The sequence below is a fragment of the Pholcus phalangioides genome, unplaced genomic scaffold (assembly GCF_987345545.1).
Source record: "Pholcus phalangioides strain wild (caught in Gottingen) unplaced genomic scaffold, Ppha-v1.0 ptg000042l_1, whole genome shotgun sequence".
Classification (NCBI taxonomy): domain Eukaryota; kingdom Metazoa; phylum Arthropoda; class Arachnida; order Araneae; family Pholcidae; genus Pholcus; species Pholcus phalangioides.
Genome location: NW_028301628.1, coordinates 22,304,099 through 22,327,237, shown reverse-complemented (window position 1 = coordinate 22,327,237; position 23,139 = coordinate 22,304,099). Strand labels below are relative to the sequence as shown.

Below are 23,139 nucleotides of genomic sequence, written 5' to 3'. Positions count from 1 at the left end.
TTCGTCAAGTAATTAGTGAAGATGGATTGTGTGTTCCTTATATTTTATTTTCTTTCTTCATTTTCTTGAGGATGGAACTTAAATAAGCGTTTTTCATTAGCTGTTTCCCACTGATTCATTAGCACGAAGTTTTCTTCTTCTCCTCCAGATTATAAAGTTTCTTCCATCAACTTAGGCCTAATTCCTGTCCCGGACGCGAAAAATATTGGCATTAAGTTAACGAAGGTGACTTTTAGCTGAAAAAGAAGAAAAAATAACTTTCTGGTTCTGTTGAAAGGAAATTAAGGCTGTGACGGCGGCCATTTTTCTTTTATTTTTACCTCTTTCTTAAGATTTTTTTTTTTTTTTACATATCGATTATGTATTAAGAATGTACTCCGGGAGGGTTTAGTTTTTTTCCTTATTTATTTAGCTTCCGAATTTTCCTTCTCCCCCCCCCCCCCCCCCATACGATGTCCTCCAATTACTATTTCATGTGAAAGAAAATTATTTCGAGTGCTCTTTCGGTAGTGTTGACTTCTTTTTTTTTTTTACGGGGGATGGGGTGCTCATTTGTAGGAAGATTTAGAAGTCTTATTCAAATAATGGCTTAATTTACGTTGGTGAATTAATGAGATGAATTCTTGTTTTTTTTTTATTTTGTGTTGTGCAGTGGGTTAGTTATGGCGAACGGAGAATTTTCTGACTGGACAGGTGTCTCAAGTGGAGTCCCTCAAGGAAGTGCTCTTGGCTCCATACTTTTTTAATTATTACCGATAAACTCTATCAAGGTATTAATAGGATTGTTAGCGAATTCGCAGATGACGTGAAGCTAACGGGGGCAGTCGGGAATCCAAGGGAGATTCTCAGGACAAACTTAAATATGATGGCAGAATGGGCTAATGAATGGACTACACCCTTTAGTGTTGATAAGTTTGTTTTAAATCAGACTCATCCCTGACGGATCGTAATAAATCTGAAAATAAAATAAAGTGTTTACAATTGCATGGTCATTCGATTTGGTTGGAACAACCCACGTTTCACTTACCAGTTGAATGGTAGAATTATCCCCGATGTACTAGATCACCGATTTGGACATTCTCATTGACGAGTGGCTTAGGTTTTCTGAACATTTTTTCAGCGGTGGTCAAAAAATCGAATAGAATGCTCTGTTTGATTCTTAGAAAGGTCTCTTCGCATTCTCCTAAATATCCTTTCACTTTTCTGGTACTTAGTTCGTAATGGCCTGGAGTATGCTGTACGGTTTTGAAGACCATACGTATAGAGGGACATGGAATTTGTCGACGGGGGTGCAGAGAAGAGCTGCGCGTTCTATTGTTGATACACGGGGCTTGAGCAATGAAGAAAGACTTGTTTTTCGAATATGTTTAAATTCAAATAACGCACGTGTGTGTCGGGGGTATATTATTAAAGTTTTAAAAGTTTTCAACGGATTGAATTAGGTGGACCATTAGTTATTAATACATTCTCACTCAAGCGTTTTGATAAGGGGACACCAGTATCATTTGGTGTGATATTTCTGATGCAGCAGGAAATTTCTCTCTAATAAGGTTGTGATTATCTTACTCCCCCCCCCCCTCCGTGTGGCATGAATTAGACCACAATTCACACCCTTAAAATGAAACACGATATTCGAATAGAAATCGAGACGCTATTAAGACACCATAATTTTTGAATTAATGTGGGGCAATGCATTATATTTTCTCATAATTATTAGTTTTCTGTGGTAGTTGCCATTATTTTGAGTTGCTGCATTTTAGATATACAAGGGTTTGACATCCATATTTTTTATAGGCATCTATTTTCAACCCTCTCGTTGGTCATTTTGCCTGTTGTGACATTTGCGTTTGTGTGCTAAGAACTGCCGAGTTTCCAGACATATATATATCCGTATTTACGGGATGTTAGGAAATACGCGAATTTTTTCAATATAAAATACGTATGAAATTAAATATTAAAGATTATGTTCGTTGGATGGTGTTGAGAAATAGAGGAAAGAATCCAATACTAACTGGTTTTGACATTTAGAGATTGCGATGGTGTATTGCATTTATTTGATAGGTATCCGAGAGAAAATGTGGGCAGAAAATTCATTAAAATTTCAACGGAAGTCATAATATTTCTTCATTCGCCTACGTGAGATGTGTTATTCAAGAAAACTTACGAAAGAGACATATAAACCAGAGAAGGAGGTTTTATCTCGGAGAAATTTTGATCAACTCAGTGATGTGAATAATACATAAAATACTGAAATTTAAATAATTATTTATCGTGTTCTATGAAGCATGTTTTGATTATGAAAAGTTCTCATATCAAGAAGGAGGCAGCCCATTCATTAAGATTTCACAGATACTTTTCAACTCTAGATTCGATTGTGGTGATATTCAAAGCTTCATTAATGTTATATATTGATTTCGCCGCTTGGTGTTTTATTCCAGATAATGTGTTAGAACAGTGTTTATTAACCTTTTATCTCCCCTGCTTCCCCCTTTGTGCCGTATTTCCTTCTCGTGCCCCCCCCCCCCTGTCTTTTTCATCCTGGATCTACGTGAACAAGAAACTCACATAGTGAATAAAAATTTTATAAATAAAGTCAATCCCTCCGTACCCCTTGGCTAGAGTTCGGTGTGAAAGAGTTCTCTCGTGAGTTTTTGATGCTGATGTTGGGCTGTCTCAACATCATGGTGCCTCAGCGAAAGTGATGTTCCAGATTGCCCGAGAATATTCTGGAAGCCCATCAGCTGGGAGTAGCAGGGAGTTAATGGGTTGCATATTTACATATTTGAACTCAAAAATCATAGCACCAGAGATCTCATTATGTAGTTCCGCCAGGACATGCCCGGAAAAGCCTATACTTTAAGATGACTGTATTTCTATGAGCAGTTTTGCTAGTTTCTGAAAGAAGTCATACTTTTTCCCACTAGATTTTACTCAAAAGCTTCATCGGTCACAATTGCTGGAATGCAACCAATAAGCTTAATGGTTGCATTTTTCATGTTTTATAATAGAGCTTTTGTAAAACTTTCATAACGTAAGCCCGGCCTACGAGTGGCACAATCATTTTTTGTTCAGTGATGTCTAATCGTTAAAAAAAGTGGCACGGGGGAAGGGATTAGCCATTCCTTTCTGGAAGCCCTAACTAGTGGAGAAAAAAAAACCCCTGCTCCGCTCATCTTTTTCCACTTTATATCCTAAATGTTATCAAAGATGCTAGTTTCTATGATATATCGTTGATACTTAAACTATACATCAACCAAATTTTTTGCCAAACGCCCTTGCGTAAAAGTCATCAACCGTTTGTGATGGAGCATGTGAAGGATACTCGTGCATGTCGATCAAGTGGAATGGGTGTGGAGTATGGACGACACTCACTAAATGTTTACTCGTTGTTATAAGCGTATGCACGACAAAACTCACCTAGGGCGGTATTCACCAACATGGTTTAAACTATAGTCACAATTTTTTGATAAGAGATCGACACGGATTGGTTAAATTGAGGTTTTTAACCAATCTATTTTTATCTTATCCAAAAATTGTATAAATCTTTCAGAAACTTCACAAATTCTGGTTTTTTTTCAGTCTTGATGCAGTTTTTTTCCATAATCGATTATCCACCATAACTTGAAAACAGTTTGATATAGGACAGGGTTGGTTAGGTGTTTCATGATCCACTTGGGCTCGTCTATCACTCCTCCCCCTTTCGTTTGGCAGAATAGATCGGATATACCACTGTATCAGCACACTACATTATCGGACTAAATTAGGGAACCTAAACTAAGTTTCCAAATGTCGTTGAGAAAATCCTTAGAGGAAACAACTTCCAAGTTAGATCCCTCTCCTGGTAGCTCTTTAAATAAAGAGCCTAGGGGTTCATGTTCTCTCAGCAAAGAGAGCCATTCCAAAAGAAAACCCTTCATACATTCGAAGTTCACAAAGGAAAGAAGGTCGCAGGTTCAATTGATGGAAAAGAACGGAATGAAATAGTGCCGGAACGGAAGTATCGATGTTCTGAAAGGGAACCGAAGGGCTAGAGATAAGGAGAGGAGAAAAGAAAAGGAGCAAAGAGTGAGATGCACCTTGGCTCAATCCAACCTTACTTTGTATAGATCGGTGTGTGTGTGTCTCAGCAGACTTCAAATTCGAAATACGGTGGAAAGAAGAAATCAATCCATTTCCCCTACCTCCTTTTTTCTCCCCCAATCACCAACACATCCACCATGGCAGTAGCAATCAAGTATTCTAAATGCCAGATCCAATCAAGCTCTAAATCGATTTTCTTGTTTCGATCTTGATACCTTAGTCAGCAAAGACCCCCCCCCCCCCTTCTTTTCGATCCAACTTTTTTGTTTTCTTCCTTTCTCTATCTGTATTAGAATCGTCATTGGTTCGGATCTTTACCAGTATGGATCATGCACGTTTGCATCTAGTCCGATAGACGTATAACGACGTGGAAACGTCTATCAAATTACATCTTATTGATCGCTGTTTCTTTTCCCAACAAATTTGAGCAAATAAAACTACTCCGAACGATTTTGGACGAGCCCGAGGGAAATTTCACTAATTCACGTATGTTTAGTATATTGTTTTATGTTATTGTTGTTTTAAAAGGACCCGATATGTTTATAGCCCTGGAGCTAAAACCTTACGGATGATTTGAGCCGTATAATTCCGTATTGGTTATTGTTTTCTTCTCTTTTCGGGAATTGTTTGCATATATTGATCCATTGAAATTTCATGTACAATATGGATTACTGTCAAAACAGTTATCTCCCTGTGGTCTCGTGTATATTTGAATAAACATGGGAAAATACACGGTAAAAAAAACCATACCAATTTCTACGGTAAATGTGGTAAATCGGTAACTACGCATAATAGCCGTATATTATGCATAACTACCAATCACCTCGGTAAGTTTTGTATTATCCCCTGTACTGGCAGTTATGCATAATTCCCGAATGAAATGAAATAGAGTTGGAAAGTTTGATAAATATGGATGCAGTCATATATACAGAAATACCACTTCGCCATTTTGTCATACGTTATGTACAATATGCAATGTGCATATTTCACCACGAAAATTAAACTAAATTGAAATATATGTAAAGAAGGTTGAAAAATAAATTTTTCGTCGGCCTATAGTTCATGTTTTCTTTTGTCATATTTATCGACATGTGCAAATATAACCAACATTACCGATCGCATTCTTTATCCTAGACCAGTGATTCCCAACGTGGGCGTTAACGCCCCCTTGGGGGCGATGGAAAGTTCCAGGGGGGTGGTAGAAGTTACGGGTATCACATAGGATCCTATGGATTAGATTGCGTTGGGGGGGCGGTGGGAGAAAAAAAATTTCTGAAGAAGGGGGTGATGGGGGCAAAAAAGATTGGGAAACTATGTCCTAGACTATAATTTAATAGCATAATGTCCGGAAAATGTAAATAATTGATTGACGATTTATCACATCTACCAATACGATCTGTGGACTACATAATCCAGCCAGCTCTGTCAAAACCTTCATACTATGCATAATACATAATCGCCAGTAAAAGTGATAAATTTAGAGAAATTTATCAAAAATAAATGGAGATTATGTATAATAACAGGATTTATCGCTTTTAGCGTAACAATTTCAGTACAAGATGCAGCTATATAAGTGCAATGCTTTTTATCTAGAGTTGATTTCTTGTCAGTGTCATTTTTTGGGAGTTGCTGAAATTTTATGTTTCCAGAGAATTTATAAATTCGTACAAAATATTGAGGGAATTGAATTGGAAATGAAAGGAGGAAAACTATTAAAATTTGCTGAGAAAGATTTCATCTGTATATAGGCAACAGCAAAATAAAGACAAAATATATATTTCAAGCTAAATTAATGATTTTGACTAATTAAAAATTTTCTTCAATTAATTAAATTGCTATGTTGATGTATTTTTTCAATTAAAAATATGCCAAAAAAAACACCAATTTACATACATTTTTGTAATTTTTTTTTTGCAATACGCTTTTACGGGTGTTGAACCTTAGAGTTAACGGACTTTCAATTTAAATGTAGAAAAACCTTATTTGGATTTTTATGAAATTTTAATTTTATTCATTATTTTTCGAAAATCATTTTCGTTGGAAAACAGCTTTTCCTCAAAAATGTAGACGTAATTATGACTAAATGTAATATACGTTCATCTGCGTATATTTTACATTACTCTTACATTATCTATAATATATATATATTGCAATGTATGAGGGCTACAAGCCTTTACGAAGGACTGTCTTCTCCATCTCATTTCTTTGAACTATTGGTTGCTATGGTGACTTAAGTTAATTCTTTTTGATTATTTTGTTTTTTGGGCAGTTTGATCTGCGTATTCGTTGTGTTCGGTCACGCTATTCCTTTCGTCCCTGTATTGTGCTTAGCCTAATAAAATAATTCACCGTGTTTGATCCGTTTGTAATAAACGTGACATTTTTGGTGGAGGCGCCGGGTAACGACAGTTGTGATCAGCCTGGCTTCTAACGACGATTCTCGGCAGAGTAATCGATTACAGAATCTTCCTCCTGAATACGGACTGTACGTGACATCTACAAGGACTATTCGTTCTCGAGCCATGACGACTAGAGGAGAAGAAGAACGTTCTACAATACGCACTCCAGCTCTTATGGAGGAGACCCGGAAGCCGAATATTTTCAGAGGTGATCCTGACCAAGATCCGACGAGGTGGCTGAAGGAGTATCAGAGAGTGTCGAACTTCAACCGGTGGGATGACAGTCATCGCTTGGCCAATGCGTACTTTTCCCTCGAAGGTACTGCGAGGCAGTGGTTCGAAAACAACGAGGACACACTCACTTCGTGGTCAACGTTCGAAGCTGAACTGAAGAAAACCTTTGGTGACACCGAGCTGTACGTTCGAAGAGCCAAAGAACGGCTGAAGAGTCGAGCGCAAAGGAGTGGCGAACCAAGTCCATCATACATCCAGGACGTATTGGGACTTTGTCATCTAGTAGACCCGGCCATGTCAGAAGAGGACAAGGTATCTCACCTCATGAAAGGAGTGGCCGAGGACGTATACCAGGCGCTGCTGATGAGAGAAGTCACCACCACTGCTGAATTCGTCAAGTGGTGCCATTACATAGAAGAAATGCAGCAGAAAAGGATCGGACGAAACAAGTTTGCCAGACTCCCAAACGTTGTTCCTATAGCTGCTATCGAGGAACAAGAGGATTTGCCATCTCTTATCCGTCAAATTGTGCGTGAGGAGATCCAGCGCTTAACCATGCCACCGGCAGAGACGCACCAACCAGGACAGCAAGCGATCGAGGCTGTCGTAAGGGATGAAGTGGGAAAGTCGCTCGCTTCTCTGTCTGGAGAACGTCAATGGCCGATTTCTCCTGGATCAAGACGACAGCGCCAGTTGACGCATACCCGTAGGACGGCAAGATTGGAACCAACATTGGAACAACTTCCGAGGAAAACTGATGTGTGGCGTACACAGGACAACAGTCCCGTTTGCTTCCACTGTGGACGTCCCGGACACGTCGTACGCTATTGTCGAGAGCGAAGGGCCATCTTTGACACCTACCGCAACAGCCAAGGCCGTCATGCTTCGTCATACCCCAGTAACAGCCGCATAACCGACGAGACCAGCATACCAGCCACCAGGACCCCTCCATCCAGCCCGTTTCGTGGACGATCGCCGACACGCCGCTACAGATCCCCGTCGCCGTATAGACGTTCTAGTCAGTCGCCGAATCGACGAAATGAGGAAAACTAAGCCGCGCGACCTTTGTTGGAGGTGAGGCCGCTATTTTTCAAAATCCTCCCAATGTCGCTAAGATGCTCGGAAATCATGTTGATGTTATCCTCGACGACCATCCCATACGTGCACTAGTAGACTCTGGAGCTTCTTTCTCTGTGATCTCAGAAGATTTTCGACGTCATTTACGCAAAATTATGTTTGTAAATAGTGGAAAATGTTCCTTACAAGATGTTATCTTAAAAGTCGCTAATGGCAGTTATGTAAAACCTCTTGGAACCTGTACTCTTCGTCTCACCGTCAATGGTCACAGTCAACCAGTGGAATTCACAATTATGCCGAAATGTAGCCATGATGTCATCCTCGGTTGGGATTTTCTAGAAGCGTCTCAAGCAATCATAGACTGTGGCAAGTTAGAATTTACGTTTGAAGAGACCTTACATGATCATCGGTCAACGCAGAAAGGGGGGTTGTACGCTGTAGAGGATTATACCATACCAGCACGCTCAGTAACTAAGATACAAGTATCTGCTCCTATGTTGGATAATGACATTGACGTTATCGTAGAAAATAATAGGTTTTTATTGATGAACCAAGAAGTTGCCATCCCATCAACCATCATGAGCCTCGCTAATAACAAAGGGGAACTGTGGGTCGCTAATGGGCTAGCCCAACCTCGACGTATCTTGAAGAACATGTGCGTTGGCCACGCCGAACAACTTGACTGTAACTATGTGAATGCTTTATCGGAAGTGCTGTCGTACGAGAATGTTAGCAAGAGTAATGAGAGTCCAGTCGATTATTCGCAAATGTTGTCAACGGATCTTGATAGTGAACATCAAAAGAAATTGCTTCTATTGCTAGAACAGTTTCCGGAAGCTTTTGGTGATGGAGGTAAGGTGGGGAGTTACAAACTCAACGTGAAGCACAAAATCAACACTGGAGACCATTCTCCCATCAACCAAAGACCTTATAGGGTATCACCTTCCGAACGTCGAATAATTCAAGAGGAAGTTGAAAAGATGCTGAAAAAAGAAGTCGTTCAGCCATCTGAAAGCCCCTGGTCCTCTCCTGTAGTTCTTGTCAAGAAAAAAGATGGCACTTGGCGATTTTGTGTCGATTACCGCAGATTAAACAGAATTACCAAAAGAGACGTCTACCCACTACCTCGTATAGACGATACTTTGGATTCTCTAAAGGGCGCAAAGTATTTCTCCACCATGGATTTATACAGTGGCTATTGGCAGATTGAGGTTGATGAAGCTGACCGTGAAAAGACTGCTTTCGTAACACCAGAAGGACTATACGAATTTAAGGTGATGCCATTTGGACTTTGTAATGCTCCAGCAACTTTTGAGCGCATGATGGACAACCTCCTTCGTCACCTTAAGTGGAATATGTGCTTATGCTACCTCGACGACATCGTCGTCTTTTCCGAGACATTCGATGAACATCTTAACCGTTTAACAGCTGTTTTTCAATGCATTCAAGACGCAGGTCTTCACTTGAACCCAAAGAAATGTTTGTTTGCAGCACCGGAAATTAAAATTCTTGGCCACGTTGTGAATGCCGAGGGAATTAGACCAGATCCAGATAAAGTAAGAGCCATTACAAATTTTCCTGTTCCACAAAACATCCGAGATGTGAGGAGTTTCTTAGGGCTCAGCTCTTACTACCGAAGGTTTATAAAGGATTTCTGTCTGAAAGCTGCTCCATTGCAAAATTTATTGAAAAATGACGTAAAATTTCGTTGGGAAAAAGATGAAGAAGAAGCTTTTAAAGTTCTAAAGAAAGCCCTAACTTCCGACCCAGTATTAGGGCTATTTGATGAGAAGGCTGAAACAGAGTTACATACCGATGCCAGTGGTTACGGAATAGGAGCAGTGCTAGTCCAACATCAGAACGGGAAAGAGAAAGTTATAGCATACGCGTCCAGAACTCTATCAAAAGCCGAGAAAAACTACTCCACCACGGAGAGAGAATGTCTTGCGGTCATATGGGCCATTACAAAATTTCGACCCTATATTTTCGGAAAGCCTTTCAAGATTGTTACCGACCATCATGCCTTGTGCTGGCTAGCCAGCCTGAGAGATCCTTCCGGACGGTTAGCACGATGGGCGCTGAGACTGCAAGAGTACGAGGTCTCAATAGTATACAGAAGCGGAAGAAAACATAATGATGCCGACAGCCTTTCAAGGTACCCCGTTGACGAAAGCTCCGTGCCAGAGGACATTAGTGTCATAACTTCAGTCCTCGACCTAGCAAGTGAACAACTCAAGGATCCTGATGTAGCTAATAAGATCCATGCTTATGAAGGGTCAAGCGGCTCTCTTAAGACCGACTTTGAGGTTATCGACGGCGTTTTGTGCAAGAAGAATTTTGATCCTGCGGAAAAAAAGTGGCTACCTGTTATTCCGAAACATCTACGGTTGGACATCCTCAGACATTTCCATGATTCCTTAACAGCAGGCCATTTGGGATTTGCGAAAACTTACGACCGAATACGAAAGCGATTCTCCTGGCCCGGTCTATATCGAAGCGTACGTCGCTATGTATTGCATTGCAAGGAATGTCAGCGAAGGAAAAACGTAGCTCAAAAACCACCGGGCCGTTTGATTCCCATTCCTCCAGCAGAAGCACCCTTCTGTCGTATTGGTATGGATCTGCTTGGACGGTTTCCAAAGTCTCGAGCAGGAAATAAATGGATCATTGTGAGTACTGACTATTTTACCCGGTATGCTATAACAAAAGCACTGCCTTCAGCAGATGCACCAGAGGTAGCCAAGTTTTTCGTCGAAGAAATTATGCTAAAACATGGAGCTCCGAGAACTCTTATAACCGATCGGGGACAGGTTTTTCAGTCAAGACTCGTTGCTGAACTCAACAGGCTTTGTAATGTGACCCACAGATTGACCACGGCGTATCATCCTCAGACGAATGGCCTCACTGAACGTTTTAACAAAACGCTAGCAGATATGTTGTCCATGTATGTCGATGTCGAGCAGAAAAACTGGGATGAAATCCTACCATTCGTCACGTTTGCCTATAACACTGCTCGACAAGAAACTACTGGATTTACACCTTTTTATTTATTACATGGACGCGAAGCTGAAACTACCCTAGACACTATGTTCCCATACAGTTCGGGAGAACCGGAATCTGATCATCTTGGCCAATTAATTGCACAAGCAGAAGAGTCAAGGCAGATAGCACGGCTGCGAACTTTACAGGCTCAACAATATGACAGCCAACGTTATGATTCTCAACACCGAATGGTAGACTACAAGCCTGGAGATCTAGTGTGGATTTTCACACCTGTAAGAAAAGTCGGGCTGTCGGAAAAATTGATGAAGAGGTACTTTGGCCCGTATAAAGTTTTGAGAAAATTATCAGATGTGAATTATGCGGTAGAAGATTTTGATCCTGCTTCACGACGGCGGAAATCAAGAGATGTTGTTCATGTGCTCCGTATGAAACCGTACAATGACCCGGACGCTCAGGACAGTTCCTGTTCCAACGACGACAATACTAAGGAGGAACAAGGAGAGGAACAAGGCTGACAACAAGTCTCATGAGCCGTCGTACAAACAGCGAGACGCTGTTTCTGTGAAGAGGGAGCAATGCAATGTATGAGGGCTACAAGCCTTTACGAAGGACTGTCTTCTCCATCTCATTTCTTTGAACTATTGGTTGCTATGGTGACTTAAGTTAATTCTTTTTGATTATTTTGTTTTTTGGGCAGTTTGATCTGCGTATTCGTTGTGTTCGGTCACGCTATTCCTTTCGTCCCTGTATTGTGCTTAGCCTAATAAAATAATTCACCGTGTTTGATCCGTTTGTAATAAACGTGACATTATATATATATATATATATATATATATATATATATATATATATATATATATATATATATATATATATATATATAATGACATGCCCTGACTGATTCAGTGATTCATCATCGCCAAGCCAAAACCACTGAAGTTATAAATATGAAATTTGGTTAGTAGTTCCATTTCATGAAGTAAAGACCCACTTAGAAAGGGTTTTCCGAAATTCAACCTCCTAAGGGCGGGTATTGGGGGTTCAAATGTTACACGGGGAAATCACGACAAGCCGAAACCGCTGGAGAAATATTTATGAAATTTGGTCAGTAGTTTCATTTCATGACGTAAAGACTCCGCAAGAGGGGGTTTTTTTCGAAATTTGGCCCCTAAAATGGTCATTAGGGGGGGGGGGCTCAAAGTTTATATGGGACAATCATCGCTGAGCTGAAATAGCCGAAGCTATAAATATGAAATTTGGTCAGTAGTTTATTTTCTAATGTGAAAACTCACTAACGATGGATTTTTCAAAATTCATATTGTAAGGGGGACATAAGGGCGTGGGGGGGAGGGGGGGGTCAAAAGTTATCTGAGGCAATCATCTCAGAGCCCAAACCACTGGAAGCTATAAATATGAAATTCGGTCAGTATAATATTTTATAATATAGAGACTCGCCAAGACGGGATTTCTGGAAATGCAACACCCGGGGGTTCATGAGGGATTCAAATGAAGGATGGAAAAATCGCCAAGCAATTTTCAAATTACCAAGTCCATGCAAGTGTAACCGCGGGTAACAGCTAGTGTATATATATATACTTTATTTTAATTAAATTTTGCATTAATAAATTTTAAATCAAAACTGAATTTTTATCAGTTCACACTTGAATTTCGTAGAATTTTATGGACGAGAAAGCCATAAAAAAATAATATTTTCAATCTGAAATGAAAAATCACAAATTTTATTTAATATATTTTAAAAGACTCATAATAAATTTCATCAACCTCGCTTTAAGTTACATTTAAGATGGTTGAAAAAAAAACTGTTATGCATTGGAAAATAAATTTATTGTATTTGAAAAATTGAATTTTGGTAAATAATAATAATACACTTTTTTTTAAATTCGTTTTGGCTAAAAATAAAATTTTATTCCTAAATGAAAATTAATTGAAATATTTAATTTCTTTACATTTTTTTTTAAATATTTGAAAATTTATGGGTCAGCGTAACCAAAGAATATTTCCGATATCGATTATCTTAGAATATCCAATAACTTAAGCGAAAACTACATAAAAATTATCCTCCACTTCTTCTAATTATTCAAAAAAATAAAAATTCTATTAAGGAAATTTCGATTAAAATAATTCTGAAATAAATCAGAATAATTTAAAGTTTAATTCCTTGACAATTATTTCTTTCTTGCATCATTAATCATATTTACATGTCAATAATCTAAAATCGTATAATTATTCTTCATTATCCTTTCTAACAATCAGACTAAAAATCGATAATTCCTGTTTATATCACTATCATTACAAAAATGCCAAAAGTAATTCCAGAAATAATCAAAAATGAAAGAAGAAAAGCCATATCCGCATTTTCCCGGATTAAATTGGAAAAAAATATCAGATTTGGCAATAAGCCAATTTTTTTTTTTTTTTTTTTTTTTTTTGGGAAAGAGTAAATTGGCAATTTCAAACAAAATGGCTGGTTTTTCCCACTCAAAAGTCTCTCATCTGTATTATTCTCATCAAAAACCTTTGGGAATTTGTATAGATACGAATCATTCTTTAAATAACCAGAATAAAATAAAATAATAACAATAATGATAATAATAATCATGTAATTATTGCTTTTTGGCGAAAGAATTTATTGATATTTCGAATAAAAGGAAAAAAAAAAAACTTTTATTTTCTTTAAGGAAAATCCATTAAAAACAAGGGAAAAAAAGATTGAAGCATGTATCGTTAAGGCTCCATGTAAATTGATCGTCCGATTTAAATATGGTCATGAAACACTGGTAAACAAAACAATTCCGTTTCTTCTTTAACTGTGGATATTATTGTTGTTATTATGGTTATTTTTATATTCCGGGAATATTAGAATTTTTAGTACCTGTTTTCCTAGAAATACTGATTTTTAGTTCTAATTCTCATAATGGTAATTAACTTGCTTTTGTTTAATTAAAAATGTTTGTTTCCCTGATGTACTTGATGCGGTGATTAATATTATTTTCTGGGCATGTTCACTGTTGGGCAAATGAGGCATTTGTCCCAAATTATGCCCCATTTACTGGCCAATTTTTGATTCTAGTCGCTAGGGATCAACGATACTTGCCAACTTGCTTTATCCAGGGTTTACGGAAATTTCGCCTGGCCATTTCACCTGCCATGACTGCGTGAGTGACGAATTGAGTGACTGAGTGACCAAGTAAATGACTGTATGAGTAATCAAGTGAGTAACGGTATGAGGGATCGAGTGGATGAATGAACGTATGAGTGACCAAAAGAGTGGATGGATGACCGAATGAGGAACCAAGTACGTTACTGTATGAGTGACCGAGTGAGTGGGTAAGTGATCAATTAAAGAGGCGCGTGACCGAATGAGTGAATAATTGAGTGGGTGGGTGGGTGACCATATGAGTGAGTGACAGATGTAACCGTATGAGAGAACAAGTAAGTGTGCTCAGTCATATGGTCACTAACTTGATCACTCATAGTCACTCTCTTGGTCACTTATACGATCAATCTCAAACTCAGTCACTCACAGGGACACTCACTGACTATTTACAGTCAATCACACACTCACTGACTATTTACAGTCAATCACACACTCACTGACTATTTACAGTCAATCACACACTCACTGACTATTTACAGTCAATCACACACTCACTGACTATTTACAGTCAATCACACACTCACTGACGATTTACAGTCAATCACACACTCACTGACTATTTACAGTCAATCACACACTCACTGACTATTTACAGTCAATCACACACTCACTGACTATTTACAGTCAATCACACACTCACTCATACAGTCAATCACACACTCACTCACTCATACAGTCAATCACACACTCACTCATACAGTCAATCACACACTCACTCACTCATACAGTCAATCACACACTCACTCACTCATACAGTCAATCGCACACTTACTTGGTGACTCACTCATTCGTTCAGGGCAGGTGAATGCCCGGGGCGAAATGTCGGAGGGGAAATTTCCGGATCCTCTTATCCAGAGCTTCCTTTCGCTTCAAGTCGAAGTTTGGCTCTAATTACGTTATTTAAGTGAATATTTTGAGTTTTGTGTGCATTAATTGAGGTTTTTTTTGGGTATTTTCAGGGTCGACCAGGGCGGTGGCCAAGATGTCGCCTGCCAAGCACGACGAAGTCGAACCCGCTGGAGCGGCGACGTGCTGCATTCTGGCTGTGTTGCTGCTGGCGTTTCTTCTACCGCATCTCATGGCCTATGGTAAGATTTTGGTTGGTGTATATATTAATTTTTGTGGAAATGGATTTTCTTTCATTTTCTGTAGGCATAGATGTGTGCTCATAGTAATAATTTCGTCAAACCGCAAGGTCCTTATATATATGTCCGCTAGATGGCATTTTTGAATCCTGCTACGACCAAATTATTTCCTTGGCAGCGAAAGCCAAATATGCAGCGGAATATTGGAAAAGCTCTCCGTTTGAGGGAATCTATGTTTTAGGTGATGTTTATATATACAGGGTGGGGAAAAAGTCCGTAGAAATTTTAAAAATTCATAAAAACCGGAAAAATAACCGAAATAAAAACGGTTTGCAGGGTTAGCATCGCCAGGTCACAGGAATTTTTTTTAAGACAGGAAAAAAAACAGCCGATAGGTGCCGCTGACGTACACAAGTCAAAGAAAAGATACACAAATAACGAACAGAATGCCTCCAAATCGTTTATTACAGCAGCATGTGTTCTTATAACCGTGTGATTTGCATATTTCCCCCGAAGTCGCTATACAAGCGCCACATATCGGCTGTTTTTTTTGCTTTGTTTTTTGCTGTTTTAAAAAAATTCCCGTGACCAAGCGATGCTAACCCAGCAAACCGTTTTTTATTTCGGTTATTTTTCCGGTTTTTATTCATTTTTAAAGTTTCTAGGGACTTTTTGCCCACCCTGTATTTTTTCAGTCCTCGAATTGTTCCTTCAGTTTATGTATTTTGCTGGTCCTATTTCTCCTGTTTTTTCGCTTTTTTTTTTTGCACGTCGCCAAAATATATGTCCAATTTATATGCTTTTTTTTGTTGCCGGTGCAGAAATTATTCCTCCTATTTATTAATTTATTGTCGGTCCACAAATTATATTTCTTCTGTTCATACATTTTTTTGCGGTCCTAAAATTGTTCCTAGTTTTTATGTATTTTTGCCGGTCTGCAAATTATTTCTCCTGTTTATGTTTTTTTTATTGCCGGCCTCATGTTATTCTCCCGAATCTCGAACCATCCTTGGTCTGTTGAGGTACCACAATACGGTTTTAAGTTATTCTATTATTTCTGTATTTTTCACAGTCCTCAAATTATTTCTCCCATTTGTGTATTTTTTCTGGCCCGCAAACTATTTCTTCTGGTCTTCGTGAAATCTTTCAACTGTTTCCACCAGTGCAAGTTGCAATAAGGTTGAAGACCGTTACTCTCCAGATCAGTGGTCAAACTGTGTATCGCGACCCCTGAAGGGTTGCCAGAGAATTAATTTATTATCATTCGCAACTTAACTAATATAATTATTTAACTTCTAATTTAATTTAAGTGCGTGTTTGGTTATTCTACAATTTTTATAAATTAAATAATCAAATTAGACTAAAATTTAATATTTACTAATTTAATTCATTTAGAATTTTAATTTATATACATAGAAACACAATAAGGAAAAACTGTATTTGACAGCAAAGATGGCAGTGCAGTCGCTGTTTCAGTTTGGATGAATTTTATTAGGGCAGTTAGAAGAGATGGGGAAGGGGGAGGTCAAATTCTTGTTAAAAAAGTGGGCTCAGCAATAAAATTGTTAGCGAAAGGTTTCCAAAACGTTAGGGCGCTACTGCTCTAGATGGTTTTTAAAAATTGGTCAGTTGACTCCTAAGAACGGGCAAGACCGTTTTGGGTTCATGAGGTGCGTTCAGAATAAAGCATAAATTATTATGAAATTAAATAAAATCTATATATGGGAGATGAGACCAACGTCCGAAGTCTGATCAGTTTGTGGAAACGGCCGGTCACGGCGTATTTCCTAAACTTCGAAAATTGTCCGTAAGGGGCCGTTCAAGTATTACATAAGCAAATTTTTACCCATTTTTGACCCCCTACCCCCTCCCCTTGTCAGCAAAGCCCAGCAAAACTCTGACCCCCCCCCCCCTCTTGTGAGAAAAATTTCGTCATCAGCTCTGCCCCTCTGAAACCTAATGCATATTTGTGGGATCAGAGACATATACAGGTGGAGGGGGGCATAGGGGGCTCGTGCCCCCCCCAAACGACCAAAAATTTATTTTTTAATGCAAATTTCTGAAGAAATACCTTTATATGTTATTATAATCTATTTCAATGTTATTTGAAGGCTATTAACTCAAAATTCATCTTTAGTAAATTCATTGCGACCCACCCTCTAAGTCACATGATGACAAATCGCGGCCTTGACCCGCGGACCAAATATGGCCCTGGGGGTTATCTGATGCGGCCTGCCCTCCTCAAACCTAATTTTGTAAAAATGAACAGAGCGGCACATTTACAGATCGCTTAAGTGTCCCGGTAGTACAGTTCCAGAACATTTAAGCGACCCGTGGCACATTTTCAGATCACTTAAATGACCCGGGACACAGTGTAATACATTTCGAGATCCCTTGAGTGACATGTGACGTAGTTTTAGAGCTCTTAAGTGGCCCCCAGTGCGGTTCTACATCACTCAAGTTACCCGCGGCACATTCTCAGATTATTTAAGTGATCCACGGCATATAATTACGGATCACTTGAGTGATGCGTGGCACAGTTCCAGAGCACTTAAATGGCCCGGACACATTTCCAGATCACTTGCATCCGCGAAACATTTACAGATAACTAAAGTGACTCTGTAGGGCATTTATCAATGGGGGGGGGGAATGTTACTTCAAGTGCCCACAAACAATCGAAAGGTTTTTGGCGCACCGAGTAAGATGCCATTAAAAATATTTCATATTTTCAATAAAGGGTGGTTGATGGCGTAAGCATTATCCAACCCCCCCTCCCCCCTTGTCATTGAAAGTCAGCAAAACGGAACCCCCCCCCCATCGATGATGACGTAATACTTGAATGACCCCTAGTATGTATATGCGCATTCCTTTTGTAAGTGACTTTATTATAGCATAGCGCACGCACACTTTGGTTATCTCTTTATTTTTAACCAAGTTTAGTATGACTTCAGCGAACTTCAGCTGATTGGAAAAGCACTACAAAATATGTATTTAGCTTAACATAGCAACAATAACAATGTTTCTCTCTCGATCATGTAAATCTTTTAATAGAAACATTATATCTCAGTCATATTTTAATAACTTGGTGACACGTCGTCGTCGTCATCTCGGCAATCCTTTATAACTAAATGAAAATAAATTTTATACCCTACGAACACATTTCCATTTTTCTTTTAATCTTGTCACTAAATATTCTTATTAAATTAATGGAAACTTATCATTTTCTGAAGAAAAAATATCAATTTCTAAAATTGAAATAAGCGGAAGTAATTTCAAAGAACGATTTTTTAAGATTTCTCCCTCTACGACGAGCGGAAAAAATATCTGGAAATGACAGGAACTTCTTGACAAAACGAAATTTCTTATTAGATAGATCAAATGTTACAATAGTCCTAGGATTTTAATATCAGTCTCGAAATGTCAGTAAATTTCACAATTATTATCAATAATTCTCTACCGATATTCGATTAACTCCACGATACAAGTTCTGCATATATAAATAACATGAATGGCGAACATGTTGGAGGGGAAAAAATAAGCTATGGTGATAAAGATGTGCTTATATGCATTTCAACCATATCGGTTCGATACATTAATTAATTATAGAAAGTTGGAAATTTTTGTATGAGGCTATTATGCTTTTTTGAATGCGAACGTCAACGTCAAGTAACCTTATTACTATGGATTCTTTTCAACTTTGTGTGATGTTTTGTGATTCCGTGAAATGAAGGTGGATACGTTAGCCTGTACAGAAAGTCTTTGTTAAAAGATACCAGATGAGGTTTGTGTCACAAATTTGGGAAACCTTTGGGTGTGTGTGCTATAATTAAAACTCTGTTGCAAATCGGCAATGATTGCATATGTTATGAATGTATATGATGATTATAATTAAAGTTTCGATTTCAAAACGATGCAAAGCTCATTGATCGGAATTACTTGGAAATTTGTATGTATTCCCAAGTAATGTATTTTTCCTTCTTTTTTTTTTTTTTTTTTTGGAACTATATTATAAAAGCAACACGGCACCGATATTAAAGGTCCACGAGAACTGCAACACAGAGAGACCCCCCACCTGAATCTTATTAGATAAGGACCACGGAAACTATGTTACAGATGAACGAGAACCATATCAAATGGAGGCGCTGTCTAGTGATGGTCGCTTCAATCTCGTTAGGGGAAAAACATTGTTTCTATTTCCTCCCTCGGGTTTGAACCTGGTACCACGGTAGGAAACTTTACGGTGGTAGACGAGCATCTTAATCTTACCACCACGCCACTCGGCCGCTTACACGACGTAACTGTAAGAGAGGTATTCCCGTAACTATCGCGCGGACCACTTAACACTGCATAACTGGCACCCAGAACAAAGAGTGGATAATGTTAACAACAAAACAACAACAATTAAACAACAAAAATATCTGTCATGCAAAAAATAAAACTAGTTAAAAAAATTTATTATAAATTTGTTGCTAATTTCTACATTAATTCAATGGAAATCGATGAAGCGCCATCTATCATTTCAAGAAAGAGGAAATCCAGTTATCGTCACAATAAGACGCAAAAACTCCACAAATTCACAAACAAAACTTTTTAATACTTTAAAAAAATTTTTTTTTTAATTAGCTCTATAGTACATCAACGATTGTGAGTCAAAAATAATTACGTAATATATACACGCAGCAATAAGTCGAATGAAACCAAGCTGATTTCAGTTAAATGTGTTTCAAACAACTTGAAGAGGTGTGAGCTCTACAATAATCCTGAAATATATTAGGCTGATTAGAAACTAGAAGATGACTTTTCAGTTAGCCGAATGCATTGCCAAATGACTAGGCTTTTGCAATAAGACAGATTTTTCAATTTTCCTACGACTCACTGGTATATAAATGAATGTTGATATTAATAAAATTAAATCCGTTAGTGCAACTTGAATGGTTCAGTTGTCGAAGATTTTGTGTTAGCGCGCACCCCAAATCGGTTGTATGCATCGAGCAACCAGTTGAAGATGTCTAATTATAAGAGGTTTCCCACCCCTTTGGAATGATTACCCCCACTCCCCAATGACAGGTGATGAGCTATCCAGTGGTACGATTAAAATAATTGAAACTCGCAAAGCATTTGGCATACGGCAATAATGTCAGGGATTGCGCTTTCTTCCTGTTCATTTGAAGGGATGTGTTTTATAAGCACTCTAGAACCTTATACTTTGTGTCATTTTCAGGAATTTCGAACGGCATCTACGCATTTTCAATTGTACGCAAATCTCCTACGCTTTTCTAAGACGTGACTTTTCTAAGCGTAAGCACAGCAAACACTCATTTCTAAGCTTAACTGCACATGGCATATTTCTAGGGGTCCGAACGCATCAATTTCATTTTTCTAGGTGTGCACACATGCTTCCTACACATGTGCGTAAATGTGTAATCCTCTAATGCATTGCAAGGATTGTGTACACCTCCAATGCATTGCAAGAATTGCGTACACCTCCAATGCATTGCAAGGATTGCGTGCACCTCCAATGCATTGCAAGAATTGCGTGCACCTCCAATGCATTGCAAGGATTGCGTACACCTCCCATGCATTTTTAAGAACACGAAAATCTCCTGAAAGCATTTCAATGGTTAATCTCGCCGCTCATTTCTAGAAGTATACGCAACCTCTTCAGGCATACATAGCGTTACTTGTGCCCAGTATTTTTAAGGCCGCGCACATATTGAATGGCACGAGAATGTAGAACATAAATTAATGACGAAAACAGTTATATTGCTTTGTTATACACCGCACAAATCCGAGGAGCGAGACAAAGAAGAGAAAGAGGCTACTCCGTGAGACTTGTGTAGCTTGAACAAAGTTTGTTTTCATCTCTATCTACTGATTGATGTCCGCCGCCCCCCCTCACTCTTTTTAATAAAAGAGCTTCTGCGGAGGGGTCATCATCATCGCACCCTTTTACATTTCAGAACCCCTCTGGCATTTTCCCTATTCTCCTCCTCCTAACTATGTGCGAACATCTCTTCCTCCACCCCGTGTAATTTTTTCTTCCAAGTCGCAATTCTTGTAGCTCATCCACTTAGTATGAGCGCAGCCTAAAAGAGTATACGCACACAAAGACTTCCTACTCATTTCAAGAGAATCGCAAACCTCTTATTATTATTCTAGATGATGCTTGAAACGTTGAAAATTGCGAATCACTGATCTACACAAGTAGTTCCCAACCTTGCTTGAAGTACCCCCTGTAAATGTATGTGAAGGCGGCGTACCCTTAGATATATCATATATCAGTGAAAGACGGGGGGTGAAGTGTGCCTTTATATAGGAATGAATCGTAATCATGTGAGTATATACTCCTTGCCGTAGGAGACTTGCGTATCTGTATAAATGCGTAAAGGCCGAAACACACTACATTGACGTGGCGTGAATTTCCATTAATCAGAATTCATAACGTCTCTGACATTACGTGAAATCACGTCACGTCAGTATAGTTTCGGCCTTAAGAGGCCTGCTACCCTTAGTTAAAGAGCCTATAAAATCGTGCGAACTCACAGTCCTCCAAATTGGAGCAGCAAAACCATTTTTTTTTCTGTTTTTTTGTTGTTTTTTTCGTTCAATGTGACGTCTAATCGTTTAAAAAAGCAGGATGGGGAACAGAGTGATTGGATATGGAGATAATGCGGACGACTCAAAGGTGTTGAATAAGTCAGTCTAGGGCTGTGTTTTTCAACCTGTGATGCTCTGAGTAATTTGTAGGGGGGGAGGAGGGGGTCCGTAGGATCATTTTCATTCACTAACAAACACAGGGTCTAGGGTTTCAAGGAGACCTATCCATAGTCATAAGTACCTTTTCGTTTACTGTGCCATAAATAGTTTCTAACACTTTTTATTGCTTAATATTCGTTTCTTCCGCTGAATATTTTACGCGGACACCTGTAAAGCCCATCACGTTCCACCAAGCGGTATGCATACCATTGATGTCCATTATTAATACTTCCTATGGCATTAATTAATTTAAGCCAATCGGAATAATCGCTTGAAGCTCACAAAGAGAGTTCATAGGTAAGTCATACAACATCGATAATGGCTCTCTTAGAATCGCAAAATCGACAATGTGGAATGTTCGTGAGCGAAATCATTGGATGTAACAGCAACATCCTGTTCCTTGATCCTCGACTCGGAAGGGGAGGGAGAGGGAGGGTTTGGAACATGCTGTACCGTATTTACGTTCAAACATACCTGCCGTCAGCCACATCTCTCTCTGGTCTTTCCGTCCACCCTAGACACGACTCGTGTTGTCGATATAATTAATAGGCATCGCTGTCGGTCACACAACCTGTCGCTTACAGAAATTTCGAAAATTAATATCATCAGGAAAGGGGTTATTAAAACGGGAACCGTTCCTGAAGGGGATTTCCACGAAAACACAGGGATACCCCGTCCAAGATATCGATTGGCCCCCAACGGCATACATACATGCATGACTGTTTTACATGAACACGTTAAACATACACATGCAATGCGGTTACGGGGATTTAGGTGTATAATAAGGCAAAGATTCTCTCCCTCCCCCCCCCTTCCCCCCGCTCCTGCAACGATGTCGATGACTATTAAAACTGATTGGATCGATGGCCGTTTTTGACGTTTTACGTGAAGCTTCTCCTCTCGCGTGATAATGAAATTACCGGACATTAATTCGATTAGTTTTACGTAATTAACGGGAAATAATCATGATAATAATCATAAAACACGTATGCATTATAAAAAAAAAAGCCACTTGGGATCTCCAATATCAATTGTGTGTTTCCATAACCTTGTTATGTAATTAAAGGAATGTCAGTGCCGAAAACTTATCGGTATCGATGATTAACGTTTGTTTGATGAAGATGTTGCCTTTTTTTATCGAAAAAAGAAAAAATTCAGCGCCGAAATTCGATTTCTCTTGCAACGTAAATTGTACAAGAAAGTGACAAAAGTCATGGGTGGAATCTTAATATATCGCGCAAATTAGCCTGCCGCAGTGCAGGCTTGATTGTACCTATAGACCAGCGGCATGGCCCCCCACAGCCTGGAGCGGGACCTTAGGCTGGGA

At 38.9% G+C, this 23,139-nt stretch overlaps 2 protein-coding genes across 3 annotated transcripts in view; both read left to right on the top strand.

Annotated features, from left to right (window-relative positions):
• LOC149064667 (tolloid-like protein 2) overlaps positions 1–23,139 on the top strand; it is a 199,922-nt gene that overhangs the window by 93,435 nt on the left and 83,348 nt on the right. For both annotated transcript variants that reach the window (XM_089254884.1, XM_089254883.1), the window contains exon 2: positions 14,931–15,059. In XM_089254884.1, the coding sequence (XP_089111010.1) occupies positions 14,954–15,059 (106 nt within the window). In that variant the 5' untranslated portion in view covers positions 14,931–14,953. The remainder of the gene's footprint in view (positions 1–14,930; positions 15,060–23,139) is intronic.
• On the top strand, positions 6,434–7,850 carry LOC149064668 (uncharacterized). The gene has a single exon (XM_089254803.1). It carries the CDS (start codon positions 6,603–6,605, stop codon positions 7,764–7,766), a length of 1,164 nt encoding a protein of 387 aa, XP_089110929.1. The 5' UTR covers positions 6,434–6,602; the 3' UTR covers positions 7,767–7,850.

Coding starts and splice junctions, on each gene's coding strand:
- LOC149064668 (XM_089254803.1), top strand. CDS start 6,603: ATGACGACTAGAGGAGAAGAAGAACGTTCTACAATACGCACTCCAGCT.